Genomic DNA, 24,476 nt, shown 5'->3' with positions numbered 1-24,476 from the left:
CCTTTTTTCGAAAATAAGGCACATTTTCTCAGGCAATAACTTTTGATGGGTAAGACTAAACTTGACGAAACTTATATATTTGAAATCAACATAAAAATCTTATTCTTTTGATGTATCTATTGGTATCAAAATTCCTTACTTACAGTTCGTTACCACGAACTGTTTGATATTTCCCCGTGTCTTTACAATTATGAACAAAGATAATACACCCTTTTGTTTTGAGAAAATGATATTTATGTAGGATTTTTTTTTTATTAAATGCTCAAACAATCAATCGTTCCCACAAAATCTTCAAAATTCTATTTTTGATTTCATGCAATATTATGAGCGCTAGAAAGACAACTTTCCGTTTCGGGCAAATTACTATTTTTGTTCTTAAAATTTTTGTAACTGAATGCTCGAAAAATCAACTGCATAATCAATTTTTCTAAAGCGATTTTTCTCATGATCATTCAATTGTATATCTTTCCAGGTTTTACCCACTTTTGAAATAGAATGATTTTTCTTCTATCCGGATTCAGTATTTCCGTTTCTGTAAATCTGTATATTTTCTTCCACCATAGTAGGCCCTACCATAATACGAAAAAATTACTGAAACTTGGAATAAATGATATTTTTGGAAAAGCTGCTAAATGATATTTTTGGAAAAGTGAAAGCGAGCAAAAGGCTGTAAATCAATTCCGCCTTACTTCCGTAAATCATTTACTAACGCAACAATTTACTAAGGTAAATCAATTTCCACCTTTTTATATCTTGAATCTATGCTTTCTCTGTAATTTTTTTTCTTTTCCTCTCTCATAAATATCAACAACAAGAAAAACAATAGGGATTTCTTTCGCAAGACAGTGAAATTATATATTTGAATGAATATTTCGACCCTATGACCAAGGGCCGTCCTCAGCAAAACATAAATATATAAAAAAAAAATGACTTACAATAAAATACGACCATTAAAACTAAAATGAAAAATTTTAAAGGAGTCCCAGCATCCTTACTTCAGCGAAGTTCAACCAGGAATTTTTCTTCTCTCGTTTTTGTACTCCATTGTTTACGTTATTGTATTATAATTACACTATATTACTTTTATTATTAGCCTGGTTATATTAGAGCCAACCCTGGTGATAAATGGGATTGCAAAGCCTATCTCAGCCCTACAAAATACCACTTGAGCAAATGGTAATTATGCATTCTAAGCGTTTTAAATTTCGAAATTTACATCATACAAACATGATGGAAGTGATATTTTTTTATCACTTTGTGGATTTCGGTAAGTATCAACTTTGGTTCAACAGTTAAATGAGTAGACTGGAATCATAGGTCACAATCTAGTTGATCCGAAAAAAAGAAAGAAACAGAGGAAAGATCATGATTGGTAGAGTGAACCCTGAGAGGGTTCACTCTACCCAATCCCACAGGCATGCAGCTTTTAATGGTCCAGCCTTTAACCCCAAAAAACAGTGATCTTAATTAAAATTAATGCTTAATAATAAATATGCATTAATTCTTATTTAGTTTGCTTGTTTAATTGTGTTTTATGTCTTGAAAAGACATTTTTTTTCAAAATCTGTTCGGAAACAAGCAAGGGCACTGTTTCTGTTTTCTGTTTCTGTTCTGTTTTTAAAGTACCTGTTTCTGTTCTGTTCTTACAAAAAAAAAAAAAAAAAAAAAAAAAAAAAAAAAAAAAAAAAAAAAAAAAAAAAAAAACAGATGACCTGTTTTTTATTTACCTTTTCTTTTCTGTTACTGTTTTTATAATAATTATTTTGCCCTGTTTCTGTTTTTTTCTAACTGTTGTCTTCTGTTCTCGATTTTATGGGGGAGGGGTACATAAAATCCATCAATCTCTCCACCCCCTCCCCCATCAAGCGAGGGGGTAGGGGTAAACCCCCCTCCCCTCTCCAAACGCGGGGGAATAACCTGCGGGCGCGTCCGTTACTTTCTTCGAACGTAATGTAAGTCTTATTGGGGCTCGCCCAAAAACTCAGAAACTGAATTTGATTCTTGATTCCAGATTCGCTTTTTTATTCTGTAATTTCGAGCAGCTTCCTTATGTCTTTTTTTTGAACTTTTCAAAAATTATTGGGGACATCTCGTAGTTTTGTTTTCGCCATTTCTTTCCTTGTGATCAGCCTTCTTTCGTTTTTTGATTTTTTTTAATGTGGTTAGAGGGCAATTGGCATAGTCCTCGGAAGTGTTTTTATACTGGAAAATACTTAACTTTCAATTCAAAATCCCTCCTCCGATGAAAAATCCCCTTCACAGCCAATCAGGTGAAATAATAGTCTCTGAGTCCTCCTCCAAAATCCTATCACAGAGTAAACCTTCACAGTAATAAACCTCTCTGTAAACTTCACAGAGTAAACATGACTATTTTGCTGTACAATACGCCTATCAGGTGAAATAATAGTCTTTGAGTCCTCCTCCAAAATCCAAAACAACCCAGAAAGTTACAAGTAAATATATGTTATTTGATACCCCTCCCTCCTCAATTCGATTCCTTTGTTGACGAGTTTCTCCAACCGAAAGGGGCATATCATCCGTCAAATAGATATTTGAAAAGTTCATGACAACTTTTCTATTTAGTTTTTTAGCATTCTTCAACAAAGCCAGTCGAGTCTCTATACTATGCATCTCAATCCTGATAAATTTTTTCTCCTTTCCATATTCCAAAACCGAGAAATTGCAGTTCTGCTCATATTTTCTGCTTTTTGATAAAGTATAAGTATTTTTTATATCAAATCATTTATTGATTCGAGAATGTGATATTAAGAAATTTCGAACTTACAAAAGTGTTTTAAATCATAATATGAAATTTTGAAGAAGCGTGGTTACGCCCCGTACAGTTTTTAGAATTGGAGCGTTAACATAAAGTAGAAGTAAGTAAAATGATGGCACTCAGCTAGGCAAAAGTAGGGCTTGGGAGTCAGATGACAGTAGGTAGGTGTGTAAAAGGAAGAAGGATAAAGATGCAGTTTTGTTCCACTAAAGCAACTTTTTTTTGTAGTGTATATTATTCAGTCAATTGAGCAGCAAAGCTACATAGATACTGTCTAGTTGAAGCAGGATTCAAACAAATCACTTATTACTGTATATTCTGGTTCTATTGGTAGGGCGTCTGTATCCTTCATTACATGGGAAGTAATCTGCACCTTTAACCGGGAAAACTTTAATTCAACGGTTCTTATGGAATTTATGCTGCTGGAATTTATACTAGCCTATACATGATAAATACCGATTATTAATTGCAAATTTTCTTAAATGTTTAGTCAGAGAGGAATGTAAATGTATTGAAGTCTTGTCCAGTAGAAATATACGTTTTTGCTGGCACGTTTTATTGCATAAACATAACAATGTATACTTTTTCAAGATGCCAAATATACTTTTTCTCATCCTAATAAAACCATAAAATATAATCAATGGAAACCGTTTCAGGGAAAAGCCTAGAGTTGAAACAGTGGCCAAACTAGCTGATTCTGGCCTAGCTGGCCGGAGTTTTGTAAAATGCTGCTACACTTTTCTCATTCTATAGGATACCATATCTTCCGGTGAACACAGTAGTTTTTGCCGTACAGCACAATAAATTGAAAAATTGTCACTAAGCAGTATATTATTTCTTGTATCTGTCTCTTAAATACCTATTATAGACAAGTCAATTCCCGTAAAAATTAATATTGTGCTGCAAATTGTCTGAGTTCTTAGGAAACCGTAGTTAGGAGCTGTCGTTTTGCTTTTATTTGCCGACAGGTTTTCTTGGCTTATTGCGCAAACGAAACCGCTCAAGGGGAAATTGGCCCCTTTCCCCCAAATTACCCAATGAGGTGAAAGAAGTCAGATATTTGGCTGGAGGTGCAATTTTTAAAATGGTAGGCTACTGGAAGGTGCTTCTAATTTTGTGAAAATAAAATCAACCTTTGTTTTAAGACAAGCATGATGTCATTTTTTGATGACGACTTGGATGTTCCAAGACATCTCTCTGGGTACCCTGCGGGAAAATGAAGCAAAGAAAGTATTAAGTGCAACTTCTGTAGAGCGTCTCTAAAGGCTAAAGGTGTCTCTGCCATGACATTTATATACTATCCTAAAAGGAAGCACACAATTGATATGCACAAAGATAAAGTATATGCGGCTGGTGCAGCAAATAACAAACCCAAACCAACTAAATAAAAATATCAAGTCAGGCTGCTTCCCTTGAGAAAGCTCCAGATAGTAAAGCAAGTGACACAGAGGACAATGGATTAGTGAAATCTGGAATAAGAAGAGCAGAGATGTGACGGTTCTTAATTTCCAATCGATCAAAACAAGTTGTTATGCGGATGCTCTGCTGCAAAACCCTGTTTAAGGACAAATTGCCACTTTCTGTGTTATATAAACCAAGTATGGCACAGATTATTTAAAAAAACAACAGGGGCTTGAAAGTACCATATGGAGAAACCGTCCATCGTCCAAAAAGTTTTGCTGCCAGAAAAAAAAGAAGTTCAGAAGGCTACTCTAAGATCTGCCACTCAGACTAGCTTGACTTTTCACTACTGGTCTTCAAAAGGATCTGGCTTTATAGGTATCACTGCCTATTACTACATGAAGATGAAAAATGAGCAGAGGTTGCATCACTATCTTTCACATTTGAAAAGGCATAAGCATTTTCATACAACTACTAACATCCTTTCAGCAATCCAAGTTGCAATCAGGAAGTTTTCAATGACAAATAAGATGTTCCGCGTTGTGACTGATTTTGGGAACAATGTCACCGAAGCCTCTAGGATATGAGCCCTTTCCTGAACTTCATGTTTTTAACATTGTCTTCATTCATCTGTTGCACGCGTTCTTGGATTCTGGTCCAATCGTAGCTTAGCCAATGACATCCCTGAAGAAGATTGCTTGGAATCCTTTGATGAAGTCGAAGATGTCGATCCAACTGGTGAAAATGATTCAGACGGTCTTTCTGTTCCTTGTTCTGAAAACTCCGGAAATGAAGATATGTTTGCTGAAGAACCTGAATAAACTGATACAGTGTCTAAGGAAGGGGGAGATGAAAACAAAGAAGAAATAGAGTGGAGAGTTTGGTGTTAGTAGTAAGACGGGCGTTTAGCCCAAATTATCTGACAACACATTACACTACCTCAAACACTGGCTTTTAAGGACGTCGCTGACACCTTTACTCTATGAATAAGCCATGAAAAAGTGCCCAAATAATCAGAAGTATGCCCACACGTATTCATAAAACAAAAGTTTAAAGTAGTAACACTTTCTATAACAAAGCAAGTGTATGGAAAAAAATTTTTCTGCCGCAAAGCGAAAGAAATTTTCGAAATAAGTTATCAAAAAGTGCGCTTGTTCTTATATTTGCATCCCTTTGAAAACCTATTTAAGAGAACAGAATGCTTAAAGAAAATATTGTGTAGCAAAGGGTCTAAGTTTTTTTGAAATTCAGAATTTGAGAAATTTCATTTTACATATTTACTTAAGAATGAATTCGGTGGAGGGCCTAGAACGTTATTTTCTAGCGCAAAGCGCCGTAAAAATATGCAAAGTACCCTTAAACCATGAATTTTTCTTTTGATTTGTCTCTCACATAAAATGGCTAGGAAATAATTAATCTAAAAAAGTTGTTTTAAGCCGCGAGGCAACGACCATTTTTGACTTGGCGGTAAGAAGTGTCATTTTCCCGTGCATTTTTCTTCTTTCATACATTGATTCAGATGGCTTCCAAACATCAGAATGGGGGAAGATGAAAGTATTGTCTAGAGAGGGAGACTGTCCCCCGCCAAAGCAACTATGGGCTCTGCTTAAACACTAATGACTTTGAGCTGACTGCGCAAATTTAACGAAGAAAATTATTTTATTTTCAAAACGTCTCAAATAACTATTATGAATTTCTGGGAAATTCGAGGAGATTCTGTATAAACAGCGTATTTTTGAGAAAAAGGAACGGGAAAAGGAAAAAAAATAACCATAAAAAAGGATGGCAATGTTTTGGGCATAAGATAGTTTTCGTCACTTTATTTAAAAACGTATTTTTGGTGGAAAATTAGATAATACTACTTATAATAAACCAAAACTTATCATTTACAATTTTTTTTTCTTCTTTAAGCTTTATGTGTTTGCAAAAAAGCTGTTTAAACAGCTGTTTTTTGAACGAAAACAGCTGTTTTCTGTTTTTACCAAAAAACAGAACAGAAACAGGTCTTCTGTTTGTTTGGTGACCTGTTCTGTTTCTGTTCTGTTTCATTCACGCCCTGTTTATTTTTTTCTGTTTCTTCAGAAAAATAGAACAGTTCCCATGCTTATTCGGAAACCCCTTACTGGAATTTTTTTCAAGATCTAGGGGGGTGTAATTTTGTTGCACTTTTAGTTTTTCAATGAAAACGCAGTCTTTTCCTGGCAAGAAACTTTACAAATTTTGTTAAAGATTATCTTTGCTTGAATAGAACCCGATAAATGAGTAGACTGGAACCAAAGGTCACAATATAGTTGATCCAAAAAAAGAAAAAGAAAAAAAATTAGCGAAGTTCCACCCTCTCTCGTCCCTGATGCCATTGTACAATGACGATGAAACCGCAAACCAATCCCTTCTTGTGTGAACTGTTTAACCTTCGCTAAAAAAGAAAAGAAGCTCAACTTAACCTGTTTAATCAACAGAAGTTTCGCCCATAGTTCACACAGAAAAAAATTGCTGCGATAGACGACATTTGTCAGTTTTAGCACAATTTCAGTCACCGTTTTGTTCACAGAGTATTTCCAAATCTCCCAACATTTACTGAAAAAATATTCAAAGTTGAAAGATTGTGGTTGAATTGAAATGGATCTGGATAATATTTTACTCCCGCGCTTTCAGAGCACAAACTGCATTTTTGTAAATATATTTATTTTTTAAACTGAACAGCCATTATCAGCTTCTCAGTCAGATCATTTTCAATGCTAATTGTGTCTTTCATTGATTGCTGTTGCTGCTATGTTTGAGAAATTGCTGGAAAAATCGCTCAATTACCCAATATAAGGTGATTTTTTTTCCATTTTGATTAATTGCTTGAGAAAACAACCAGAATCGGAAAAATTGGCAATTAAATTGAGGCTTTGAGCTAATTTTGTCCCTGGGTGAACAAAGGGTAAGGAGACTAATTTCGGTAAAAAGGTTTTTATAAGCCCTGTCAGGCACATGCGTAGAGTAAGGGACGTTTAGGCAGTGGCACTAATTGAGTTTGGGGGCGGGATTTACCACTTTGGATTTCAAAAACGGAGCAAAACCGTTTTTCGAAAATATAAAAAACATGAAATTTCCTCCCTCCCCTAGGTCCTGAAAAGTACATTTTCCCTGCCCCCCAATCAGATCCATGAATTGGGACCACTACCTTTTGTGGTTGGGACAGCCAGAATCAGCTTCTAAGTTAAATCATTTCAATGCTAATTATGCCTTCAATTGATTGCTGTTACTTTTGCGTCTAGAAAATTGCTGGAAAATCGTTCGGTTGCCCGATATAAGTTAAATTTTTCCGTCTTGAATAATTCCTTGATAAAAAAAAATTGATATCATCAAAATCAGCAATGAAACTGCAGCGATGAGGGAATTTCGCTCCGGTGTGAACCGAGGGTTGCACCGAAAGTCTAGCGGAGCAAAACATTTTAAAAATTACGGAAATTAAAATATTTACCTTTAAGTTTCAGGTCGTAAATCACACTAGACAGAATATACCAGTAAGCTTATTGCAGATCATTTCTGGTCTTCGTGAACAAAAAGCTCCTCCCACTTCTTTCTGCCTTAGCTTGTTTAGCCTGTTTCTGCATTAGCTTTATTTCCGTTTGTTTCAATGCACTTTGATGGAAACAGTCGGAAACTGTCTAGCATGTCTAACATGTTCCTATCTGCAAAAACGTTCTCCGGAGCACTCGCACCCCTGTCCGGGTTTTTATAATGGGTGAGATAGAGACTGATCATACTGGATAATATATGAACTGTGTCGTAAATACACAAAATATTATTCTTTCTATCTAGTTAAGAAACCCTGTGAACTTCTTATCACACACCGATTGGCATAAGGAAAAAAGAAGAGGGCTAAATAAGCTAGACGAAGATCTATTGGCCTTAACCAAAAAAAAAAGATGGAAATGTATGTTCTTCACCTCAGTGATTACAATTTTTGTCGAAACGTTTTCTTCTATGACCCCAGTCCCCTTTTTGCAGGAATAGCTATTAAAAAATTTAAATTAGCAGCTCCTAAATTAAAGAAAAGACGTTATTAAACCAGCCACTGAAAATAAAGCTGTTTGATAACTTGGGTAGATTCAGAGGCGGTTTTAGGCTACGGACAAAGGGGGCGCTTGCCCCAGGCACAGAAATTTTAGGGCCGCAGAATTTCAAAAAAATAATCTAATGGCTATGATCATTTTAAAATTTTTGAAATTTTATTTTCATTAGGATAAAAGAAGTTAATAAATGAAAATAAATAATAAACTACTAATTAATTGATAAAATGAAAATAAATTAAAACATTAAAATAATTAAAATTTTAAATAATAAGCTAAAAAAATAATGAGAACATAAATTATACGTCAATTAATAAACTGAAAATAATAATGTTAATGAATGAAAATTTTGCTAAAATTTAGCCAGAATATTTTGTGAGAGAGAGGTGGAGGGACTGATCAAGATTTTGCCACGGGCGCAAGAGAGGCCAGAAACGCAATTGGGTGGATTGAAGTGAAGTTTATGACTGGAACGTGATTATAGATGGCAGCGCAAGTACTGAAGCCTAATAAAAAATTTTTAAAAGAAAATAACTTAAAGAATTCCAAGATTTTAGTCTCATCATTAATGATTCACTCTGATTGAGTAGCAGTTTTCTAAATGCGAAATTAACCTAAATTTCAAAAGCTAATTAGTTTTATTTTATCCGTCCAATGCAATTTAAACTTGTTGATCTTACAGGATTACAGACAGACCATGAAGAAATAGTATAGAAAAAAAGAATAAATAAAGGTCAATTTAACTCGTTATCTACCCATAGAAATCAGATATTTACGACAAACTGCATAAGAAACACGACGTTTTTGGAGTCAATCGAAATGTCAAACTAAAAAAAAAATTTTTGTTCATTCCTCCTATGATTATTTTGTCTTTGAAGAAACATATAGATCTGTCTCTAGAAAGTACTCTTCAATATTCAAAAATAGCATAACAAACAGAATATTGACCTATTTGTCATTTTGATTTCCATGAAAGGTTTATTAAGAACGACAGTTTATTCTCATTTTTCAGTTTTCATACCGTATCTCATTTTTCATTTTTCAGTTTTCAGTTTCATTTTTTAGTTTTCATACCGTAGTTTTTCGAAATTATGATTTACTGCATAATTCCTCTCAGTTTTGGAGGGACGTCCAATATTTTATAGATATACTAGTTTTGTGTGTATTTTTTTTTAAGCCTAAGATAGGCATGACATACTTAGGCCCTGCTTTTCACTAAATCTAATTTTCCACCACTTTCTTACCATCCATTCTTTCGCTAGAATTTCTCTAGCTATTTGGCCTTAAAATACTTTCAATTTATTTAAATTTGCATTACTACTACTACTAACAACTCACAGCAACACCAAGCCGCCTGAGGCCAAAACAGCTACGTACGCTCCTCCTCCATAATAATCTATTCAAAGCCTCTCACTTCACACCCTCCCAGAAAGTTCCTATTTCCCTTAAATCTTTCTTTATGACATTCTCTCACCCCAACCGTGGACGAATTGCTTTCCTTTTAGCCCTAGCCGGTTAGCCGAAGTGGACAATCTTTGGATATATGTCATCCTTCATCCGCAGAACATGCCCAAGTCATCTCAACCTTTCTCTCATTATCGGCCTAGAAAGCGGGATTGAACCGCACTTTTCGTACAACCTACTGTTTGAATACGGTTAGTCAGCCCGGTGCCCAGAACAATCAGTAGGTAATTTCTCTGGAAAAGATCTAGCAATTCGTCCTCCTTTTTTTCGGAGCGCCCATGGTTTAGAACCATATCTGACTACTGTCATTATTGTAGAGTCCAATACTCTAATCTTGGTTTGCAGACCTATCTTCCTATTCTTCCAAACTTTTTTGAATAATGTCTGGTCGCAGCTTTTTACCTACACTTCAGCCTCCTGCAATTCCGAGTCTATGGATAATTTTATTTCCATTGCTCCAATTCTAAAATAATTATCCTATCCTAACAAATTTGCTAAAGATCAATATCATTCTATTTGCAAAACAGATACAATGGCCCAATAATTACTACAGACACAGTTCAATCCATCAACTGGGATCATCACAGAATCTGTCAATAAAAGGCCTCAAATGATAAGCCTGTCACCGCCAAAAAATAAATTAATCTATCTTATTCTCCCTCAATTCAAGAAGGAATATAGGCGGGGTAAGTATATTCAATTGAGGGCCTCTTTACAAGGCTGTTTTGACAAGGTACATCTTTTCATACATAATTGTCACGAAATGATTTGGCTATAGTCACCTAATTTTCCGAGTAGAAAAGCTGCATATTGATAAGAAGCCAGGCGGCGGGGAAATCATCCCGATAATCAAATGATAGGGGAACATTTAGTAAGAATATATCTTCTTTAAAGGTTGTAACAAGCAAGGGATTGCACACTAGATAACTCCACGTACGGCGATCACATGGAGGCAGGCAGGAAGAAAAGAGACACGGACGTGTCTCTTTCTAACAAAAGTTGAAAATAGATACCATTCATAGACCATTTTGGCCAAGATCATATGAAGAACAATGGAAGAATATTTACAAGATGATGCAATACTTGCTATTATTTTAATGAAGAAACCATGACAAAAACAATGAAAATACTGTTTTGGTTAATTGTTAGAGGTGGACATGGGCGCCCATAAGCTGAATTCCTGGGGGGGGCAAACCTCGTCTAATTGGTACTTTTAATGCTATATAATAGAAATCTCACAACAAAAATATAAAATAAGGCAGTAGCATTCAGCCAGGGGGGGGGGGAGCCCCCAGCCCCCCCCCCATATGGGCACCCATGGAGGTGGAATCATGGTAGGGCATTTAGTACGAATGTACTTTCCTTGAAAGCTTTAGCAAGCGAGGGGGTTCAAACTAGGTTAATTCGTATTACACCTTACTCTTAATGGCAGTCAGAAAAGACAAAAAGTATAGGCGTAAACCCAAATAAAAGTTCAAAATACTGACCATTCATAGGCCATTTTAGCCGAGGTCATATAAAAACATGGACTCAACAAGAACATTCAGTCGAGGGGTTGTCCGAAACCTGGTATACATGCTCGGAATGCCACATTGATTTTATAGCTTTTCATTTTAGAACTTTGTCCTTAGCCCTTTCTTGGACAGGGTCAGCCCTAAAAAGTGTCTTTTTAGACACTTTAAAAAAAAAAATTGTGATTTTTTTTCCTTTACCCCCCCCCTCCCATCAATAAAATACTCTACAGTAGGTAATCAACTCGAAATCCAAAATCATTCCGGAAATTCTAGAATCCCAGTTGTTGAAATAAACGTAATGTGAAGTTATGGGTTAGCACGAACAATTGTAGTAATTATTACATTTTTGACAAGAACAAATTCCATAGTGAATTTTATTCTAGAGCAGGTCGTATAACGAATTCTCTGAACCTTAGAATATACTTATTTTTTCACTGTTATCACTGCGGTGATATTAATTCATTGGTCAATAGGGAGTCAGCAATCACTGCAAACTCTTATCGATCGATAAGAAGCCAGGCGTTGATTTTGAGCCGAATCCACTGATTTTTAATTCAAAATCAAGTAGTTTCGGGCATCAAGCCATGGTTTTACCATCTCTTTCCCATGAAATTGTTTCATTAGCATTCATTGAATCATTTTCAAAAATTGAGCGCAAATAATATTAGGTGTGGCCCCAAAGGTTTATGTAACTTATGAAAATGTGATTTTGCGAAGTCTTGAGCTATATTTATCACCAAAAGGACTAGATATTTATCTGCTTTAAAATGATCTAAACTCACTTAAGAAACACTGTAATTCACCTTTTTTCAACATTTTCAACCCAGGGATCTCACACTTTTCGCCAGTTGGTGTATATCAAGGAGCGCTACGTGTACCAGAAAGTTCCATCACGCATAGCACAGTCCCTAATATCCTTGGCACAGTCCCACTACGCTTGGTAGTCCTCTGACACGCCACCTGATGTATATGGTTTATGCAAGTCGGTCACTCCTTATTTTCAAACAATGTTCAGGGTACGATTTCAATTTTAAAAAATACAAAGCGAATGGTTTCCCCAAAGTGAAACTGAAAGTGAAAAATGAGCCATATAGTACCATAAAGGCAAAGATCTACTAAAGAAAAACTGACCAGTTTCTGTGGATACTTGAATTATGCAGGGTTATCTTAGTTTTGACAAGATTTTTGAAGAAACTAAATTTTAGCTGGGGGGGGCAAACTGGGGTTTGGGAGACAAGCTGGGGTCTCAAGGGGGCAGTCGCCCCCTGCCCCATAGAGAATTACACCCCTGAGGAGGACTGCAGAAAAGTAGCATAACGAAAAACTTGCATAGGGAACATGCTCTTAAGTACGTCTAGAAAGAGACTATCGACAGTATACTCTCTTACACAGTATTTGATACCGCATGAGTTGATGTCTTATTTTTTCTTGTGTATCTTATCCTCTCACTCTCCTTCTTTGACTCCACCTCTTCTCAATTCTTTCCTTTCTAATTTTTTATCCCTCTCTTATGTTATCAGCTCTCCTCTTTTCATTTCATAGTGTGATATAAATTTACCAATATCAGGTGTGACTCGCACAAGCATTGCTTTGAGTCGAAATATTCATGTTAATTGTTTCGTTTGTTCATTTATTCAAAAATAAAAGGTTGATTGATTGATTGATTGATTGACCATTTCAAAAAATTTTCCATTGTCCTATGGCAAATAAACTTTTTTATAACAGATCGTTAGTAGTGCTTATTCTTAGGGAAAATCCTTGCGATCGTTTTTAGCCATTCAATTACATTGACGCTGAGCCTAAAAATGTAGAAGAAACACATCGCCAGACTGACCTAAAATAAGGTCATATAGATAGCAGTATCAAACAGTTCGTGGTAACGAACTGTAAGTAAGGAGCGACCCGGCTCAATAGTAATCGAAATTTTTAAAAACGGAATTTTCATACCGATAGATACATCAAAAGAATCAGCTAAATGCTGATTTCAAATATATAAGTTTTATCAATTTTACCAATCAAAATTTACGCGCCTTAGAAAATTTGGCTGATTTTAGAAAAAAGGGGGAAAAATCTCCTAAAAGTTATAGAACCTTAAAGAAAATAATACCATCATATTCAGCGTATAAGAGAACCCTACTGTAGAGGTTTCAAGCACCTATCTACAAAAATGTGGAATTTCATATTTTTTGCCAGAAGAAAGATCACGGATGCGTGTTTATTTGTTTTTTTGTTTTGTTTTGTTTTTTTCCAGGGGCGATCGTATCGACCCAGTGGTAGAATATCGTGGGAGGACTCGTTCGAACGGAAATTAAAAGTTCTAGTGCCCTTTTTAAGTGACCAAAAAAAATGGAGGGCAACTAGGCCCCCTCCCACGCTCATTTTTTTCCCAAAGTCACCTGATCAAAATTTTGAGATAGTCATTTTGCTCAGCATGGTCAAAAATATGATAACTGTGTCTTTTAGGATGACTTAATCCCCCGAAGTCCCCGGGGGGAGGGCTGAAATCTATGAACTTTACCCAATGTTAACATATAGTATTGGTTATTGGGAAGTATACAGACGTTTTCAGGGGGATTTTTTCTGGTAGGTGGGGAGTGGGTGGGTTGGGGGTTATATAGGAGGATATTTCTATGAAGAAAGTTTTCATGGTTATGAAGGGACATTGTTATGAAGGGGGCGCCGGATTTCCATCATTATTAAAGATACAGATCAGAAATTAAACAAAAGAAAACGAGTTTTTCAACTGAAAGTAAGGAGCAACATTAAAACTTAAAACGAACAGAACAAATTACGTATATGATTGGGTTCATCCCCTAGTCAATACCTCGCTCTTTAAGCCAAAGATTTTTTAGTACTTCCATAAGAGCTATTTATTCTAATTAACGGTCTTTGTGATTAAGGGGTCATTTTTAAAGAAATGGAACAAAATTCAACTTTAGCTTAAAGAACAAGATAGTGACTAGGGGCCGAGCCCCCTAATATATGTATTAAATGTATATGGATATAGAAGTTCGTTACGTAGATTAATTCGTATGTTACGTATATTTATTACCAATAAAAACGTTCGTAAATAAAATTAAACAAGTTTCGAGAAAGCCATTTAAACAAATAAAAGTAAAATTAATATACAAATTTTGTTTTAATTATTCATGTACGGTGAGCCAAAAACAAAACCTATATTTAATTCAAAAAACGTTCAAAAATTAAATAGGAATAACAAGTTTTTCTAACTGAAAGTAAGGAACGACATCAAAACTTAAAACGAACAGAAATTATTCCGTATATGACAGGGGTTGTCCCCTTCTCAACGCCTCGCTCTTTACGCTAAAGTTTGACTTTCTCACAACTCTTATTTTTTTTAAACAATAAAAAAGTTTAGCGTAAAGAGCGAGGCGTAGAGGAGGGGACAGCCCCTTTCATATACGGAATAATTTCTGTTCATTTTAAGTTTTAACGTCGTTCCTTACTTTCAGTTAAAAAAAACTTTTTTTTATATTTAATATACAAATAAGATAGACTGGATAGTCGCAGAAACAAAGTCGTATACAATGAGAGTCACTCCAGAAGCCCCTTGGAAACAGAAGTAATAACCATAAAATATCAAGTAGGGATTAAAAAAAACACAGTTTTTTATTGTTTAAAAAAATAAAAGTTGTGAGAAAGTCAAACTTCAGCGTAAAGAGCGAGGCGTAGAGGAGGGGACAGCCCCTTTCATATGCAGAATAATTTCTGTTCGTTTTAAGTTTTAACGTCGTTCCTTACTTTCAGTTAAAAAAAAAAAAAAATTTATTTAATATACAAATAAGATAGACTGGATAGTCGCAGAAACAAAGTCGTATACAATGAGAGTCACTCCAGAAGCCCCTTGGAAACAGAAGTAATAACCATAAAATATCAAGTAGGGATTATGAAAAGTTCCTTTGAAGTTCATTTCTAGTGTTCACATCACGAATTGAAAATCATAATTTAAATAAAGTGCCACCAATTTTTAAATAGTAGCTTAAGTCCCCTTTAAAAAAGGCCTTCGAATTTAGGGTTTGCCATAAATATGAATTATTCAGTAGGGGAATTGTAAGTAATATCCATATTAGTACTACCCATAGAATGCAAAGAGGGGATCAGTAGAATTGCTTACAAAAGTCTCTTTCTAGGATTCTAAGCACAAGCAAAACAAAGAAATCGTAAATGAAATAAACTGTAAGGTATGATAAAAATCCAGTCACGAATAAAAGAACGTTGGGTCAAGTCAACTTGCAAGTCCAGCAGGTCATTATAACAGAGTCTGGTATTCTATATCTCTGTATTCTATATCTCTATATTCTCCATATCTCTATATTCTCTGTATTCTATGTCTCTGTATTCTAATATCTATAAAATTCTATATCTCTCTATATTAATTTAAATTGTTCTTTCAACACAATTTTTTTAATACAAATCTTTTGATTTTTTTCTCTTCTTTTAATTTTTTCTTAATCCTTACATTTCCAGTATTGCACTTCCTTATCTCTCCATTCTCTCTATCTCTATCATGAGCGATGCCAAGAAATTTCCTAGTGGGGAGGGGGGGGGGGAGCATAACAAGAAGCTTTGTTTTACAAGAATACAAATGGCAATTCCTCAGTTTCCTCTTTTTTAGATTTTATTCACTGCAGCACGAACAGGTACGAGGCTAACACAGCTGCACAAGCTGCTTCCTCACAACAATCTATTCAAAGCTTCACTCTTTACCCCTTCTATGAAGTACCAATTTCCTTTACCTAAATTCAGTGGCGGATCCAGGGGGGTCATCCCTCCCCCAAGATTTTTCTGGCACTCTCATTCCTTGTTTTGTCTTTCTTTTTATTATTTTTCAGAACACATTTGTCAATTTGGGTAATTATTGGCACCTTTGTCACATTGCCCTCCCCCCCCCCAATATTTTGCTTATTGGCACCCTTATCACACTGGGCATCCCCCAAGATTTTGCTCTAGATCCACCCTGCTAAATCCTTTCTTGTGACCTCTTCCCAGTCCATTCAGGAACGACCTGCTTTTCGTGCAGCCTAGGTGGGTTTATCCATTATACGACTTTATTAGTATTTCTAAAGATTTAATACTTCACTTTTTGTATTTTCCGGTGAAAAAATGTTTTTGATCATCTTTTTTGCTAATACCCTAGAATGGAACTTTTAGCCATATAACATGTGAAATATATGTCGTATACACACCAGTAATAACCATACTAGAAATATCTAAAAGCAATAACTATAGAACATAATTTTCCATATTTATATTTTCATGAACCTTGTTAGGCTTATTTATGTTTTCCTCTACTATCTTATAAAATAAAAATATATCACATACAGAAAAAAAAACCTTCGGCTTGTTCTTTGTGGGAATCGAGTAAAGAACAACCACGGGGAGTCAGGCAGCGGAGTCACTCAAATATTATATCATACCAAAGAAAAGTGATTTTTCTGGGGTGTGAAATGAAGTTTCGCAAAAGTTTTGTAAAGTGCAAGTTTTGTCAAATATCGCATTTCAATTTAATATTATCTTATATTAATTAAAAACTTTCCATATGAATTTTCTTTCAAATGAACCCTCTAATATTTCTCTAGGATGTTCTAGTGTCCCCATATGCGGTGACAGAAAAAGAAAAAGAAAAAAAAAGTTCAATTCTTAATGAAAAAGCTACACAGAAAGAAGAAAAAGGAAAGAGAGAAAAAAAGTTCAATTTTTAATGAAAAAGCTACACAGAAAGAAGAAAAAGGAAAGAGAGAAAAAAAGTTCAATTTTTAATGAAAAAAGTTAAACTTTTAATGAAAAAAAAATAAATTTGTTATGAAAAAAAAGTTCACTTTTTAATGAAAAAAGTTCAATTTTTAATAGCTACACAGAATTGCTGTTTTTGGTAGTAGCGGGCGAAAATTAAAAAAAAAAGAAAAGAAATGTGGGTTAAAAATCAGCTTAAAAATTATCTAAAAACATATGGCACCAAACAACTTAAGATGATGTAGCTTCTTTGTGAAGGTCTAGTCGTCTTTTGGAATCAACAGATTAATTTCTGCGAACGAAAAGCGTTGCCAAATTTAACTAATTAGTTTGGCTAACTTGTTTTCATGATTCAACGTGGCAATACTGACGAAAACTTCATACTTGGGAACCAAAAAAAAGAAAAATCTTGGAAAATCGTTGTTTTCAGGCATGAATATACTCATGATGGGTCCAGTGGGGTTTGGGGTTCATTAGTTGGCTTGGAACGGGGGTCAATGGTGTGACTCTGTAAGCTTAGCCAGAGTCGACCCAGCTCTAAATGGGTACTTGGAGACATCTGGGAGAAAAACACGAGAAGCGGCGGATGATTTGCCCCCAACCACGCAATACACTTCCGGTCGAAGACAGCGAATCAGGAGATCTGTACCTCGCAGCATAGACCATTGGTCACCATGCGAAAAAGTTTTTTTTAAGTTTTGAGTCCAGTGGCAGAAAATATTTTTTTCGTATTTTTTTTATGTACTTGTATTTGAAAATTTTTAACCTAAATTTACTGTCGCCAATGTCAATGAAAAGGCATCTCCGCCAAGAAGTTACAAATACAGAATTTACGACAAGTTTGCATAAGACATATTTATCATATCAACAGTAGTGATAACCATACTAGCACTTCCAAGGGTAAAATGAAAAACAAAGAAGAGATAGGGACCGAGATGTCTTATTAGAATATTTTTTTCGACTCGTCATTCAAATCACGAGTTGAAAAAAACTAATTCCAAGAAACTGGCAAAAGTAATAAAGAAGAGTCCCCTAATATTTCGATTTCAAGATGATGAATAAATTTCAGTTTTTGGTAAGAGAAGTTAAGGGGGAAAGGGGGAAGTTAAGGGAGAAGTTATCTGAAAGGGGGAAGTTAAGGGACAACATTTTTAGAGAATTCTTAAGTATGTTAAGCGATAGTAAGTGGAACCAAAGTATCAGAGTACAATCAGACTTTAGTTCTCGAGCACAATTCATTCTGAAGTCAGTTCCAAAATCAAATTATTCAAGAATTTTATTAAAACACATATATTAAATTAATCATATGCCGGTTGATTTTAAGGCCATGCGTCACTATGTTCCAGAACCAAAACTTTTTTTCTAAAATACGGTCACATGACTCTCAAATTTTCTGTTTGAAAACCACTTGTTCGGACAGTGAGAAGGTCGAGAATTGAAATCTGACTATGTCCAAATTTGAATTATAGGTTAATTATTCAGAAGTATTAAAGATTATATCTTTGATAAATTGTAAACATTTTTAAATTTAAGTTTTAGCATAAATTAAAACAGAAAGGCATACTATCGAATATAAAAGGAAACATTGCGAAAAAGAGAAGAAACACCGAGAACTAGCAGGTCCTAGTGATTCTAAGTTGGGTACACTTTGATCCGACAATGATTATACTTATAAACCTAATATTAACCTAATATAAATATAAACCTAATATAACCTAATATAAATATAAACCTAAGAAGTAGAGAAAATTAATACATCTGCAAAATTTTGCTTCTTCTTGGAAACAGGCTTGTGATCTTTCTATGGAAAAATATTTAAGAGGTGAGGTATAAAATTAAGTTACAAGTGAGTTGTGACGCACATTAGGGGCCATACTCCTCCCTGACATCTCAAAATATTTGCGATTTGTCATGACGCCTTACATTTTAATGATGTACCTTTTTTTTTTTTTTTTTTTTTTTTTTTTTTTTTTTTACCTATAACCTATCCCTCTCTTAAAACCATCAATGCAAAACATAAAACATAAATCCACATTGAAAAAGATGATGAAATCGTTAGGTAGCCATGTTCCAGCTTCAAAATTTGGGCAAAATAAAAACAGGCTTACGAACCAAAAAAAAAAAAAAAAAAAAAAAAGGCTTGGCACAGGCGTTAATCTCCTAGTGCCTTTTGGAGAATTTGTCAAGCAACCGTGTTCCTGGACGAAATTACCGACAATTAATTTCGCGCCAAAATTCTTATAATCAGTATCAGTTTGTGGCCTTTATTGCATCCACTCAAATCACAAGAAGAAGAATTATTGGTATTGAAATTAGTTACCCAAAAATGGGTTATTTTAAAGGCATTTCCCCTCTAAGATATAAGATACGTAGCATATTCGTGTTTAAGAAGAATTTAGGGAAATTCTGAAGTACTTTGAAGATAGATAGATTTTCAATGCTGAAAATCGACAAGATCTGAATTCTTTATCAAAATTAGTTAACCCTATTTCCTTATCTATAAAGTTAAAAGAAAAACTGGTCTTAAACACGTCTGCTTCTGTCCCAAGTACTTAAACTAAAGAAACATATTTACAAAAAATTTTTTTTTTTTTCAATTAAAAGTGACGCGAAAACCTGAAAGGAGAAGAAAATTAAAATTGGAAAAAAAGGAAAAAACTACATCAATTTCCTTTTCTTTCAGAAATTGATTTTAAAAGAGTCCATTTAAAAAAAAATCATATGATAATTGGTTTATTGTTTAAAAAATCGTACACTCTTTAAAATAACTATATAGTAAAAATAGGGGACCATAAGGATCAAAGAGATAATACGAAAAAGCAGGTTTTGGCATCCTACGGTACCCTCTAGAGCCTGAAAAATTACATCAATTTGCTTTTCTTTCTTTTCTTTAATGTTACGAAATTGTTTATTAATTAAGATTAATTATATACTCTACAGAAAATATTAAGATTATTATAATCTTAATATTTTAGAAAATATAAATAGAAAATATAAATATTAAGATCGTTATATTAAGATTCATGACCAGCAATTCCAATAATATGCGGCAAGTATTTTTTTCTATTTTGGCGTGTAAAATGTAAATAAAATTTTAAATTTTAAATGTCGACCCCCCCCCCCTAAATGTTTGTCCGACTCGCAAAAAGGTTACAGAAATGAATATAAACAAATTTTTTATGCGTTTTTTGAAGTTTTTTTGCAACCCCCCACCCCCCAAAAAACCTTTAGTAGGCCTACCCCCCCAACCCGAAAAAACAATCCTGGATACGGCCCTGAATCAGAGAGCTAATAATGAAAAGTGTGCCTTAATTTCACTAGTTTGCTTTTGTAACGTAGTCTTGTGAGCCAAACATTTTACTTGTGGGAAGTATCTCAGAAATGCAATCTAATCCGTTCTTTGTAACATTCAAATAACCCCAACTTTGAAACCTGATTGCACAATCTGTGCAAAATTTTTAACCAATCAAAGGAACAGAAAGTGTTTAAGTCACCAGACTTCTTTTTACCAGTTGTCTGTGCGGTAATTTACTTGTTTCATATTACAAGCCATCGGCTCACCATGGCGTTCAAGATTTTGGTGCTTTTTGGAATTCAGATAACCACAGAACCCGTCACACAATTGGCCTAGCGGATTCCAGGTTCGGTAAAAAAAAACCACCGTTTCCACCTCTCCAATACGGCAAAGCCGCGAAGCGCGGTGAAACGGATATGGGTCTTAGCTGCTGCCAGGAACAACAAATACATTTGCCATAGAGGACACAGACTACGAATAAAAAATGGCATAGTGGAAAGTCAATGGTTTAATATACTTACTTTTGACTTTGAGCCAAGTATATACCGTTGCCTCCCCTGCTTTATTCCTGGCGAAGCACTGATACATCCCATTATCTTCTGTTTTGACATTATTTATAATTAGTGAACCATCCTCAGCAACAACAAACCTTAAAGAAAATGTCGCTTGAGCAGTGCGGAATTTCTTGGGTACAAAAATTTCCTCGAAAATGAAAGTTAACCAAAGTTAACGATTGTGTTTAGTGTTAACGTTTGTATAATTCAATTTTCGGGAAAATTTTGGAAAACGTAATTGTCTTTTAACTCATATTAGGCCTATCAAACTTTTTTTTTCTTTCTTTCTTTTTTTTACGAGTCATTGAAAAAGTGTCTTTCAATGTCTACGACAAACGGCAAAAAAACTTAAGAAACTTAAATTAAACTTAAATTGAAATTAAATTAACTTAAATTAAACTTAAGGAAACTTAAGAATTAGCCAAATCCTATGTTGTCATGTAAAGAGGAGTTCATACCTGTCTTTAGGCTTTATACGAGATTAAAATAAGTTTTTAACTGGATTTATATTCTAAAAAAAAAAAAATAGTAAAAAAAAAAAAAAAATACATTCCTATACCTGAATAATGCAGCTTATATTTTGGTATAAAATACATGACAGTATCTACAGCAACTGAAGGTTAAAATCATACATTTAATATATTACATATTATGTATAGTACATTAAAATAACCGACAAGATATATTGACCCCAATGGTGCGCTACACCGGAATGAAACTATCCTACCCCCAAATGGGCTCCCATTGAAACTATCGCATCTCCAAAAATTGAAAAAACAGAATAGTAGTCTATATTGTGCGAAATTTTGTGCTGAATCCGCATTTTCTGTCAGAATTGGCACATCACCACTATATGTCTTCAAAAGCGCCGAAAAAGGTGCTTTTATCACATCCTGAAACTATTCAAGTCCTTATCTGAACTTTGGATAGTTTCTAGCAGTAAATTTTGATCTACATGGATAAGCTCTACAGTTAGGTTGCTCTCCCGTAACCTCTTTTTGAAGTACTGTAAAAGCAATCTTAAAAACTTCAAAAGCTCTCATGAGAAGTAGTGGTTTTGGAGATAGGATAGTTTCAATCGGAGCACATTTGGAGGTAGGATGATGTCAATCGGAGCGCATTAGGAGATAGAATAGTTTCAATCGGAGCCCATTTGGAGGTAGGATAGTGTCAATTCCAGTGTATCGGCAGGTTTGTTTTCTCTTCCCCTATGGAGTAAAGAGTAATACAGCGTAATAAGGCCGTACCCAGGATTTGTTTTCGGAGGGGGTTTTACTCAAAAAATGGAGGGGGGGAAGGTTTACATAAAAAAAAATACTCAAAATGAAAACCTGTTACGGCCTTTCATTTTCATGTGTAATGAAAAAATAATTCTGATTTTTTTTTTTTTTTTACATAGGAACTGGAGAAATCTGAAATCCTTTATATCTCCAAAGCGCTGGAAATGACGAAATTTCTATAATATTATCTTAGATGATTGACGATAATGATAAAAAAGACATATGTTTACTTACTTGTGACCAGTAATATTTCCGATATTTTCGCCATTTCGATACCAAGTAATAATAGGAGTCGGATTTCCTGTTGATTCGCATGGTAAGCTTAAAGGTCGACCAAAGTCTCCGGCAGTTTCTGGGGATACCTTTTCAACTAAAACTGGCTTTTCTGAAAGAGAGAGAAGTTAGCACCATTTAATACCAATAATTCCGAGCTCACAAGAGAATTAATATCGAGCATTCCTGATATTCAGACGAAAATACAAGGACGAATTTACATACTTGTGTATTTAAGGACAGGACAGATGTCGCGTTTTATAGCTAAAGACTGCCGCTTTTATTCAATCTAACGACTCAAAATCTGACTGTTCTATATTAATTATTATTAAAATTATATTACCAATTTGCTAATAATTAATTATTTTCTAATAATTGACTAATTTATTAATCAACTAATAATTAATTAATAATAATAATAATAAACTATACTATCAATAATCAAAGGCAACGCTATAGCGGTACCTAGAGTAAAGGCCATACGGCTCCAATGTTTTATTATTTATTAATTAAAAAAAAACTTTCCGAAAAATAAATTTTTCAAAGAAAAGTAAAGGCCATTTTAAACTTAAGCTCAGCAGATACAAATATCTGTAATAATTCAAACTCAAAACGACCAGAAACTACTATTAAAGAATAAATGAAACCCAAACAGAACAGAAATTAAATAAACAATCATAGCAAAAAAACATACAACAAGTAACAATATAAATGAATAAATAGATTTTAAAGCGATTAATGCTAAGATTGAATATGAAAATCAAGCATAAAACGAAAAAAATATTTTCCTATTGAAGCATAAATGAAACTTAAAACGAACAGAAATTAAATAAACAATCAATGCAAATAAACATACAGTAGATATTGATATAAATGAATCAGTAAACCTTAAAACGAGTGAAACTTAAATTGAATATGCATATCAAGCTTGAAATGAACAAAAATAACCACAAACAAAAGTTTTGGTATGACCTCCTTCTTTCACTGTAAAAGTCTAAAACCTACTGCGTCATTGGCACTTTACTGAAAACGAATTTTATGACACTTTCTTTTGTACTTAATATTGAAAATAAACATTAAAATTATAGTAATAATATGAACTGATGAGCTTTCAGAAATTAATATCATTATACATCAAATATCCAGTTTAATTTATTAGCTCTTTTTAAAGCTGTTCAAGACGAATATAGTTTCACTACGAACAAGTGTTTGGATACTCCATCCTTCCTTAACTGTAAATAAAAACCAAAAGCCTACTGCGTCATTGGCGCTTAACTGAAAGCGAATTGTATTACAAATATTTTATTTTCCAGTTCTTACAGCATTGAAAATACAAATTAAATTACAGTGAAAAAAAAATTCTTGAACTGATGGATCTTTCAACAATTAATATCATTACACATCAAATATTCAATTTGATGTTTTTTATACTTTCCAAGACTGATCAATACGCATATAGTTTTTATAACTATTCCAGAAACTATTCTAGAATTGTTTCCGTATATGATTTCTCGAGTTAACTTACTAGCTCACTTTATTTGCCACTTAATGAGTTGGGAAGAAAATTGTCTTCGTTGAGTGCCCATATTTCAAAAATTCAAAACAATTTTCCGAGACTACGCTACCGTTTCTGCGAAAGAACCAGCTTATTATTCCTGCGTGCAAACTCTTGAAACGTGAAAGAAAACGCTACGGCTGTCTTGCCCTTAAGTTTGAGAGTTTGACACAGTAGAACTAAATATTTTCAAAATTTGATTTGAAAATTCAGCCAACAAGGATGAACAGTTCGTCCAATATCATTTAATAAGCTAAATGACAGAAAAAAATCAATTATCCTCCCAAATTTCTACGCACTAGAACTTCCAATTTCCGTTCGAATGAGCCCTCTCGCGATATTCTAAGACCACTGGATCGATACGATCACCCCTGGGGAAAAAAAACAAATAAACACACATCCATGATCTTCTTTCAGCCAAAAAATACAAAATTTTTAGTTTTTGCAGAAAGAAATTTGGAGGATTTCCAACGGACTTCTTAAGCACGCCGCATCTAATAGTTTAATTTTGGTTGAGATTTTATCATTGGTAGGGGGTGTTTCCCCCCT

At 34.2% G+C, this 24,476-nt stretch overlaps 1 protein-coding gene across 1 annotated transcript in view; it reads right to left on the bottom strand.

Annotated features, from left to right (window-relative positions):
- sdk (sidekick cell adhesion molecule) overlaps positions 1-24,476 on the bottom strand; it is a 300,949-nt gene that overhangs the window by 120,248 nt on the left and 156,225 nt on the right. Inside the window, exons 8-9 of the mRNA XM_089103497.1 lie at positions 22,334-22,484; positions 20,787-20,914 (exon numbers count right to left, since the gene is read on the bottom strand). Coding sequence (XP_088959623.1) covers positions 20,787-20,914; positions 22,334-22,484 — 279 coding nt within the window. The remainder of the gene's footprint in view (positions 1-20,786; positions 20,915-22,333; positions 22,485-24,476) is intronic.

Source organism: Artemia sp. Qi Xiang Cuo, chromosome 17 (assembly GCF_049724085.1).
Source record: "Artemia sp. Qi Xiang Cuo chromosome 17, ASM4972408v1, whole genome shotgun sequence".
In the NCBI taxonomy this organism is placed as follows: Eukaryota; Metazoa; Arthropoda; class Branchiopoda; order Anostraca; family Artemiidae; genus Artemia; species Artemia sp. Qi Xiang Cuo.
Note: the sequence above shows the minus strand (reverse complement) of the source record. Positions and strands in the feature narration are given on the sequence as shown.